The 9793-nt window shown below is 57.8% G+C and overlaps 2 protein-coding genes across 2 annotated transcripts; one reads left to right on the forward strand and one right to left on the reverse strand.

Annotated features, from left to right (window-relative positions):
- The first annotated feature begins 36 nt into the window (after positions 1-36).
- ERCC6L (ERCC excision repair 6 like, spindle assembly checkpoint helicase) lies at positions 37-4082 on the forward strand. Its single transcript, XM_009940743.2, has one exon. It carries the CDS (start codon positions 127-129, stop codon positions 3838-3840), a length of 3714 nt encoding a protein of 1237 aa, XP_009939045.2. The 5' UTR covers positions 37-126; the 3' UTR covers positions 3841-4082.
- A 2523-nt stretch (positions 4083-6605) lies between these two features.
- Positions 6606-8217, reverse strand: PIN4 (peptidylprolyl cis/trans isomerase, NIMA-interacting 4). The gene is made up of 4 exons (XM_075435694.1): positions 8109-8217; positions 7978-8039; positions 7707-7826; positions 6606-6781 (listed from the first exon to the last, which is right to left on the reverse strand). The coding sequence occupies exons 1-4, from the start codon at positions 8146-8148 to the stop codon at positions 6623-6625; spliced, it is 381 nt and encodes a 126-aa protein (XP_075291809.1). The 5' UTR covers positions 8149-8217; the 3' UTR covers positions 6606-6622.
- Between the last annotated feature and the right edge of the window lie 1576 nt (positions 8218-9793).

The following is a 9793-nucleotide window of genomic DNA, read 5'->3' on the forward strand; positions in this document are numbered from 1 at the left end:
CATGGTGGCTCTTGCAGGCTGGTGAGCGGCGCGAAGGCAGCGGCGGGCGGCGGGGAGCTGGCGGAGGCCCTGCGGCTGTTCCGGCTGGCGGCTGCCATCCGCCCCAGCGAGAAGCTGCGGGGCCGCATGCAGCGGGTGGAGGAGGCGCTGGCCGCGGCGGCGGAGCAGGGCGAGGAGGAGGAGGAGGAGGAAGGCTTCGTGGACGTGTGTGGCAGCGGCCTGCTGATCTACGGGGAGATGCACGAGAAGCTCTTCCAGCACCAGCGGGAAGGCGTTGCCTTCCTGTACCGGCTGCACCGGGAGGGCAGGCCTGGCGGCATCCTGGCCGATGACATGGGCCTGGGCAAGACCATCCAGGTCATCGCCTTCCTCTCAGGCATGTTCGACGCCGAGCTGGTGCAGCACGCCCTGCTCATCATGCCCACCACACTGGTCAGCAGCTGGCTGGCGGAGTTCGCTCGCTGGACCCCTGGCCTGCGCGTCAAGGAGTTCCACGGCAGCAGCAAGGTGGAGCGCACCCGGAACCTGGAGAGGGTCCAGAGGAAGAACGGCATCGTCATCACGAGCTACCAGATGCTCATCAACAACTGGAAGCAGCTCGCCAGCCGCCACGAGCAGGAGTTTGTCTGGGACTACGTCATTCTCGACGAAGCGCATAAAATCAAGTGCCCGTCTAACAAAACGACCAAGTGTGTGTATGCGATCCCTGCAAAGCATCGCCTCCTGCTCACGGGCACCCCGGTGCAGAACAACCTGCGGGAAATGTGGTCCCTCTTTGACTTTGCATGCCAAGGCTCTCTCTTGGGAACAGCCAAAACCTTTAAAATGGAATACGAGAATCCTATTACTAGGGCAAGGGAGAAGGATGCAACTCTAGGCGAGAAAGCACTGGGGCTGAAGATATCTGAGAATCTAATGACAATTATAAAGCCGTATTTCCTCAGAAGAACCAAAGAAGATATCAAAAACAACCGCGCTGACAAACCAGATGCTCCTCTTCCTGAGGATCCAAGCGAGAACCGTGCTCCTATCATGCCATCTCTCACTAGGAAGAATGACTTTGTCGTGTGGGTGTATTTGGCACCAGTGCAGGAAGAAATCTACAGGAACTTTCTCTCTCTGGATCACGTGAAGGAAGTGCTGATGGCGACCCGATCACCGCTGGCTGAGCTGACTGTCTTGAAGAAGCTGTGTGACCACCCCAGGCTCCTGTCTGCACGAGCTTGCATCCAGCTGGGCTTGGAAGAACACGAGCACTCGGAGCAGGATCACAGGAGCGAAGCAGGTATGCTTTCGGGCGCTACCAAAATAGATCACCTCTCCGATGAGACTGTGATTCAGGAGTCTGGGAAAATGCTGTTCCTTGTGGGACTTCTAGAAAGGCTGCGAGAAGAGGGACACAGAATCCTGGTGTTCTCGCAGTCGAGGAAGATGCTGGATATCATAGAGCATGTCTTGTCTCGCAGACAATTCAAGATCATGCGTATTGACGGAACGGTGGCCCACCTGACAGAAAGGGAGAAGCGCATTAACGCCTTTCAGAGTAACAAGGACTACTCCGTCTTCCTGCTCACTACACAAGTTGGTGGTGTTGGTATAACCTTGACAGCAGCCAGCCGAGTGGTGATCTTTGATCCCAGCTGGAATCCAGCTACAGATGCTCAGGCTGTAGACAGAGCTTACAGGATCGGGCAAAAAGAGAACGTCGTAATTTACAGACTGATTACCTGCGGTACCGTGGAAGAGAAAATATACAGGCGACAGGTATTTAAGGATTCGTTAATAAGACAGAGTACCGGTGACAAGAAGAACCCATTTAGGTATTTCTCCAAACAGGAACTAAGGGAGCTTTTCACACTGGAAGATACCCGAACATCTGCAACTCAGATCCAGCTGCAGTCTCTGCATGCCACCCAGAGAAAGACTGACCTGCAGCTGGATGAACATATTGCTTATCTGCACTCTCTGGAAATGTTTGGCATTTCTGACCACGACCTGATATATACGAGGGAAATAGCTCACGAGGAGCAGGTTGAGAGCGAAGAAGCCCATCAGTACATTCAGCGGAGGGTACAGAAAGCTCACGAGCTAGTTCAGCTAGAGTCTCAGCTTAGAGACCAGAGGATGGAGGAGGTCAGAAACGCTTGTGAAGAGGTGTGGCAGAGACCACCAGAATGGGTTTCCAAGCTGAAGAAGTTGTCTCCGGAGCTGAACAACATAAATAACTCTGTTTCACCACCAGCAGCTGTTAAACATGAAAATGACAACGTTATTGATCTTACAGAGGACAAAGAGGTCCAGGTTCTCAATGTCAGCTCCAAAATGACAAGCCTGACTATTGATGACTTGGATGAAGAGAAACTGGCACAAGATGTGTCCGGTACGGACACAGAGCTGCTTAATACCAGCAAGATGGTGAAACAATCCAATATACAAGAATCCAAGGAAAATCTTGAATCGAGCATTATGCCATCATCACCTAGAATTCATCCACTTGACAGTCAGAGTCCCGAACAGAAACAGTATTCACATGTGACGTCAGATAGCTTGACTGAGGCAGGGAACAGCCTGTCTGGGCATCGTCGGCATTCCTCTAATAAGTCCGGTACGGCTGACGAACCCAAAGGGTTAAGAGATGCAGAAATGTCAGATCAGGCACTTGACCCACATGCGGCCTTGGGGACAGATAAGAATGACGTTTCTGAGCTAGCTTTGGCTGCTGCAGTGCCAAGTTTATCAAACGTTACGCCAGAAATCCATGCTGGGCTCCAGAAGTCTCATGTGTTGGAAGCCAGCTCGGAGGATATGTCTGTGCCTTCTCTCCAGGATCAAGTCGACTTCAATCTGGTCTTGGAAGAGTCTGAAGACGGATGGCAAGACGCCTCAAATAGGGAAAGATCACTGGAGCACCCAGAAAAGGAGAGCTTCCAATTAAAAGCAGAAAGTTTTTTAAAATCTCCGACAAAAACTTGGCTAAGTGAGAATGGTAACTGTGGAAAACCCTGTCACACAGCTGAAGAGGAGCCAAATAACTCCCTGCAAGGGAGTGAAGCATCGGAGGAAAGCTGCGGTGTCTTTGCTTTTCGTAGAAAGAAATGTTTAAAAAGAATTGTTTCAGACAGTGAGGATGAAGACCATTCCGTTATGATTTTGGAGGAGAACCAGTCTGAAGAAAGGCCCTCTCCCTTGACCAGCCCTCCGCGTCACCTTCTGGAAAGAATTAGTGCGTCCACTCCTAAACGGGACAGAAGCGCAGCAACAGCCATCTTTTCTCCCCAACTAACTAGCAGCGGTAACAAGTCTACTGCTTCCAGGCGATCTCTGATCAATAAGGTGGTAGATGAGGTTGAGGATATTGGAGAAATCATGGGAACCACCAACGAAGATGATGATGACGATGACAGTGACGAGGAGCAAGACGACCTCATGGAAGCTGAAGCCGAAGAGTGTAGCGGGGAATCTGCCGAGCCTGAAGAAGAACCTGCTGGAGAAACACTGGATGCAACTGAAGAATCCTTCCATCTTGACATCTCTGAGCAGTCCGAAGCAGACGAGACTGAGTCATCTCAGGAGGAATCCACTGGTGATGCCGAGCTGCAGTCGGGTGAGCAGATAGACTACTTCACCCAGGAAAGCATCTCTGAAAAAGAGGTTGGTCAGAGTTCCGTTCCTGCCGCAGGCGACTACGATACCTTGGTAGACAGTGGGAAGAAACTTCAGGATGATGGAAAACTGCAGGAGGCACTGAACTGTTTCCTGCAAGCTCTCGACATAAAAAGTGGAGATCCTGATGTTATGCTTATGACCTTAAACTTGTACAGACAGCTAGCTCAGAAGTGAAGTATGTCTGCCTTTAGTAAGTAGTCTCACTCTTTGTCATGAAGTGCTTGTCTGAACCACGTCACTGTGATTTCTGAACTAGCTTCAGGCTGATGGCTGCAATATACACTTCTTTCACGGTGACGGAACAAAGTCAGCATCTCTTCTGTGCGAGGGAACAGTTTAAGAATCGAGGTGTCGGGTCCTGGGTGCCGGGGAAGGGACTTCACGGGGGACTCAGTTCACAGAGATGAAACAGTTCCTGCTCCTGTCTGATTATTTAATAAAGAAAGCTTGTTTGGTTTGGTTTGGTTTTTTACCCTCTCTCCAAGCCTGCAGGCCTGGCTTCAGCGCTGTGGCCTGGGGATTCTGTCACTGCCTCTCTCCCAAGAGGATGCTGAGGGGGGGGTTCCACAGCAAACTCACCCCTCCAGCCCCAGGCTGCTGTAGTCCCTCCCTCCTTGGCATGAAATGAGCCCATTTGTCTGCCTGAGCGTCACCCCCGGTTTGGGTGAGCGGGGTGCTGGTGCAAAGGAGAGAACAGAACTACCGCAACCTGGTTTTAAGTTGGTCTGAGAACGTATTTGCTATGGAGGAGAATAAAAAAAACAAACAACCCGTTGGTTGCTGCTATAAATTCTGCAAGCGCTGGAGGCCGGTGCCCCGCCTGCTTGGGGCCGGGCCGGCACCGAGCGTGGCACTGCAGAAACCCTCTGCTCCAGTCCCGCCCGGCTGCAGTCGCTGCCGAAGGTGGGTGCGGGTGGGGGGCGCAGAGGGGCTGGAACAGCAGCTGGACCTTGACTGCTGCGAGCGCTGATCGCCTCACACCTTTGGTATCGCTGGAGCAGTCAAGGGCTTCAGAGGAGGCTCCAGTCTGACCCCGTACGGCCCCCCCCCGTTATTTCCCCCAACTTGTACACAGCCTGTTCTTGCACAAAGGCAGCAGGAGGGGGGCAGTTTGGAGCTGCTTTTGCTCTGGTAAGGAAGTCCTCTAACCTTCTTCCGACGTACAGTTTCGCTGTGGTGGATTAAATCTTTCTAACAGGTACCGCAGGCACACTGAAGCTCTGAATTGGGTTCATAGTTCAAACCATGCAAGCTTAACATCAGAAGAACCTTCTTCTGGCTTTTAGCAACGCTCTGCTTATCTGACTTCCCTCTCTGCCACTGCACTGAGATAGACTCGGCCTGGGCATGCTCAGCTCTCTGACTGTCTTCCACACGGGCTTTCCTTCTGACTATGCTGCAGTGAATTTTGATGCCTCTCACGCCACGTGCACATTTACTGCCGGGCCAAGTTTGCCTTCTGTATTACAGCGTGGTAGCAAGGGACACTTTCACACCCTGCTGAGCTTCGTGGTTTTTGGAGAGGAAACCGGTCTGCTGAATTTGAATCCTTTGTACCAAGGAGACATGACAGGCACAAACAGTGGTCCTGTTGGCACAGGAGATGTGCCAATGTGCTCACGCTGATAGGCAGAACAAAGCTCTGGTAGCCTGGAAACCAGTCGTTTATTAATAGAGCATCCCTTCAACGAGGCCACAGCTGCTCTCGCGCTGTAGAAAGGCCTGCCTGCCTTTCCTAACAAAGTGTTAACGAACTGGAGCTTTGCAGTCATTCGTTGGCCCCCCCGAGCTCTCTGTTCTCTTCACAAGACAAACACCCCCTGTAGAAAGGCCTGCCTGCCTTTCCTAACAAAGTGTTAACGAACTGGAGCTTTGCAGTCATTCGTTGGCCCCCCCGAGCTCTCTGTTCTCTTCACAAGACAAACACCCCAAAAAGGAGAAAGACCTGCCCGGGGTTCGGTCTCGCCTCCGCCTGTGTACGGCCTTGGGAAGGGCCTTTCGCTCCCTGCCGTTTCCTGAGCCCTTGGACGCTGCACAGCGCTCGGCTGCAAGCGAAGCCGGAGCCTGTCGGCAGAGCTGCCCGCCGTCCAGCAGGAAGGGGATCACTGCGCTGGGGTGTTTACTGCCCAGATCCAAGGGGCAGGAGACGTCCTGGGCTGCCTCACCCGCGTCACTGGTGCTGTCCCGTGGGCAGCGTCACCAGCAGGACGTGGCGCAGCCCGCGAGGCTCCAGCCGCGCGCCGCACGCCCGACAGCAGGGCAACGCAGGGCGCAACGAGCCAGCGGCGAGTGGCTTTTTTCTCGTTCAAGCCCAAGTCACCCAGCTTCTTCCCCCAGCTTCGAGGGGGTAAGACGTAGCTTTAGGTGCAGGTAACCTCGTCTTCAGGAGGACTCCCTCCCCGCTGACGCTCGGCCAGGCTGCTGCAGCCCTGCTGACCCGTGCCCGCCCAAGCCGCCCGCCCAGGGCAGGGACCACTAGCTCTGGCTGTGGCGTTACCCACCCTCTACCAAAGGGACTGTCCTCCCAGCCCAGGTCCGAGCTCTGGAGCAGAAGCTGTAGCATAGGAGCAGTCTGCAGCCTCACTGGCGAGGGTGGGGATAAAGACCAAGGCCCCGGGGAACCCCTCTTTCCCTTTCTGATCATTTACGTCTGCAGCTAAAAGCCTGAGCGCCTTATTCAGGAGGACAGAACACTGTCCCCGCAGCGGGAAAGGCGAGAGGCTGGGCTGCCAGGCAAAGCAGATTTCAACAACGTGGAAAGCTCTCCTGTCACCTTTCCCAGGGAACGCTTTACCTCTCTGGCAGGGCCCTGTTCTCTGCTAGCGGCAATCTGTGCGTCCTGCCACGCCGGCTGCCTGCAAGCGTGCTGCTGGTTACGCCCGACTTGCTCCAAGGTCAAGGTGCCTGGGAAGCTCTCGGGATTCAAGCAGTCCACAAGGTAATGGTCATTCATGTTTTATTTCCTGCCTTCCACCATGATGATGTGGTACCCGAACTTCGTTTTGACAGGAGGGTCCGTGTACACCGGCTTGTCCATACTGCTCACGGGCAAGGCGAACGCGGCGTCCTGGAAGGGTCCCACCATGGAGCCTCTGGTCATCCAGCCCAAGTCCCCCTGGGAAAAGGAACCGTCAGGGTTAAGCCTGGAGAATCTCACTGCAGCAGCGGGGAGGGTGGGTGACTGCGCAGGGACAAGCTCCTTGTGCAGCGCTGCCTCTTGGCAAGCACAGTGCTGGGCTCCCCAGTTCCAGAAAGATGAGGAGCTACTGGAGAGAGCCCAGCGGAGGGCTACGAGGATGAGGAGGGGACTGGAGAATCTCTCCTACGAGGAGAGGCTGAGGGAGCTGGGCTTGTTCAGCCTGGAGAAGAGAAGGCTGAGAGGGAACCTTAGAAATGCCTCTAAATATCTGCAGGGTGGGGGTCAGGAGGACGGGGCCAGACTCTTTCCAGTGGTGCCCAGCGACAGGACAAGGGGCAACGGGCACAAACTGAAGCAGAGGAAGCTCCAGCTGAACCCGAGGAAGAACTTCTTCCCTCTGAGGGTGACGGAGCCCTGGCCCAGGCTGCCCAGGGAGGCTGTGGAGTCTCCTTCTCTGGAGATATTCGAGACCCGCCTGGACGCGGTGCTGTGCAGCCTGCTCTGGGTGACCCTGCTTGGGCAGGGGGTTGGGCTGGGTGACCCACGGAGGTCCCTTCCAACCCCTAACCTTCTGTGATTCTGTGGACTCTGCCGTCCCTGGGCGCTGCCGTGTGCAGGGCAGAGCCCAGCTGTGGAGATGCTCACAGCTGAGCCACTGCACCCGCCTCTGCCTCTGCCACGCAGCTGGGGCTGGCCCGGCCCGCGTCGCCCACCGCACCGGGAGCGCGGGGCGTGCTGTGCTCGGAGGTGCTCCACGCGCTTGCCGGAGGCACCCGGGAGCCGTCCCCAGCCGCAGTCTCCCTCGGGCACGCCGCGATGGCCGGCAGCCCTGGTCCCCCTGATCCCGCAGACCCCCCCCCGACCCCTCAGACCCCCCCAGACCCCGCTCCCCCCCACGCACCCCTTGCCTGGCCTTGTCCTCGCTGTACTGCGAGGCCACCTCGCTGAAGCGCTGCCCGGCCTTCAGCTTCTCCATGGCCTCCATGGCTCTGCCGTGCTTCTCGCACAGGATGTGCCGCACCTGGGAGCGGGGCGGGGGGGGGGACACACGAAGCGAGGCCGTGGCAGCCGAGCCGGGCCCGATGGCTGCCTGCGGGCCGGGCCTGGCAGCGGGGAGACCCCCCCGGGACCCCCATCCCCGCCGGGACCCTCCCCGTCCCCCCCGGGCTCACCTTCACGGCGCTGCCGCCTCCCTTCGGGCCCTGCGCTTTGCCCTCGCCGCCGCCATCGCCGCCTGCCAACGCAGCGCCGTCAGCCGGGCTCGCCCCCTCCCCGGTCCTCCCCCCTCCCCGGCCCCGCTCACCCTTCCCGGCCTTGCCGCCGCTCTTCCCCTTGGGCGCCATCTTGCCGCCGCGCCGAGGCCCCCGGGGCTGCCCGCGCCGCGCCGGGCCCGGGACGCACCGGCCCCGGTCCCCGGTCCCCGGTCCCCGGTCCCGGCCGGGAGCCGCTCACCGAGCGCCGAGGTTAAAAGCCCGACGTGCAGAGGGACGGGACCGTGGCGGGCGGGACCGGCGGGGGTGGGCGCAGGCCCATGCTGCCGTGGCCCAGTGGCCGCAGCACCGGTTCTGCGTCCGTGCTTGTCCCTACACCGTGCTTGTCCCCACTCTGTCCTTGTCCCCACTCTGTCCTTGTCCCTATGCCGTGCCTGTCCCCACACCATCCATGTCCCCACTCCATGTCCCCACTCTGTCCTTGTCCCCGCACCATGCTTGTCCCCACACCATGGTTGTCCCTATACTGTGCTTGTCCCCACGCCATGCTTGTCCCCACTCTGTCCTTGTCCCTACACCGTGGTTGACCCCACACCATGCTTGTCACTATACCGTGCTTGTCCCCACATCGTGCTTGTCCCCACACCATGTATGTCCCCACTCCATCCCTGTCCCCACGCTGTGCTTGTCCCCACACCGTGCTTGTCCCTATGATGTGCTCGCCCCCACACCATGCTTGTCCCCACTCTGTCCTTGTCCTTATGCTGTGCTTGACCCCACACCATGGTTGTCCCTATACTGTGCTTGTCCCCACATCATACTTGTCCCCACACCATGTATGTCCCCGCGCCATGCTTGACCCCACACCATGCTTGTCCCTATACCGTGTTGTCTCCATGCTGTGCTTGTCCCTATGCCGTGCTTGTCCCCACACTGTCCTTGTCCCAACACCGTGCTTGTCCCTACGCCGTGCTTGTCCCCACACTGTCCTTGTCCCCACTCCGTCTTTGTCCCCACACTGTGCTTGTCCCCACACTGTCCTTGGCCCCACACCATGCTTGTCCCTACGCCGTGCTTGTCCCCACGCCGTGCATGTCCCTGCACCACGCTCGTCCCCAGCCCGCTCTGCCAGCTGTCGTCCCCCGGCCACCGTCTCGGCCACCAGCGGTTTCCTGAGCAGTCACGTGCAAAGCGTACCCATCCCAGAGCCACCCTCTCCCGTCCCCAGACCCCGGCAGCAGCGGGAGGGCTGGGTGCCGTGGCGTGGAGATGAAGCACGGAAATTTGTTACAGATTTCTCTTTTTTTTTTTTTTTTTTCCTGAGTTTCTCAGCCTGGGTCTGAGTAAATGGCTGAAACCTGCGGCCCCGAGAGAGGGGAGGGAGCGATGAGCACGGAGGCAGCGGAGGGGAGCAAACCGCAGAGCGCGCGGAGCCCCTGTTTGGGCCGAACCCAGCACGGGTGTGCGATGGGGAGGCGGCCGCCGCGGGCAGAGCTCCCGGGAGCTCTGAAATGCAGCATCTGGGGGGCTATCGAGGGGCTGGGTTTTGGCTCGAGGCCGTGGCGCTGGCTGCGGACGCGGGGTGCCCGTTCCCCGTGCGGCGGGGAGGACGCTCGGGACGACGAGGGGGAACCGCTTGCGGCTCTTCAAAAACCACCTCAGTTCCAGCCGGGCCCCTGACGTCTTCCCAAAGTCCACCTCGTGCATCCCGCCGAGCCTAAACCCGGGATCTTCGCCTGGGAAACTCATGGCACGGCGTCACGCGACAGAGAATGAA

This window comes from Opisthocomus hoazin, chromosome 14 (assembly GCF_030867145.1).
Source record: "Opisthocomus hoazin isolate bOpiHoa1 chromosome 14, bOpiHoa1.hap1, whole genome shotgun sequence".
Lineage (NCBI taxonomy): Eukaryota > Metazoa > Chordata > Aves > Opisthocomiformes > Opisthocomidae > Opisthocomus > Opisthocomus hoazin.

What these genes read in the sequence shown, in the direction of transcription:
- ERCC6L (XM_009940743.2), top strand. Translation starts at nt 127, where the DNA reads ATGCAGCGGGTGGAGGAGGCGCTGGCCGCGGCGGCGGAGCAGGGCGAG.
- PIN4 (XM_075435694.1), bottom strand. Translation starts at nt 8,148, where the DNA reads ATGGCGCCCAAGGGGAAGAGCGGCGGCAAGGCCGGGAAGG. An exon ending in GAGGCGGCAGCGCCGTGAAG is followed by an intron (nt 7,827 to 7,977) that starts GTGAGCCCGGGG and finishes CCCCGCTCCCAG; the next exon opens with GTGCGGCACATCCTGTGCGA. An exon ending in AGGACAAGGCCAGGCAAGGG is followed by an intron (nt 6,782 to 7,706) that starts GTGCGTGGGGGG and finishes TCCTTTTCCCAG; the next exon opens with GGGGACTTGGGCTGGATGAC.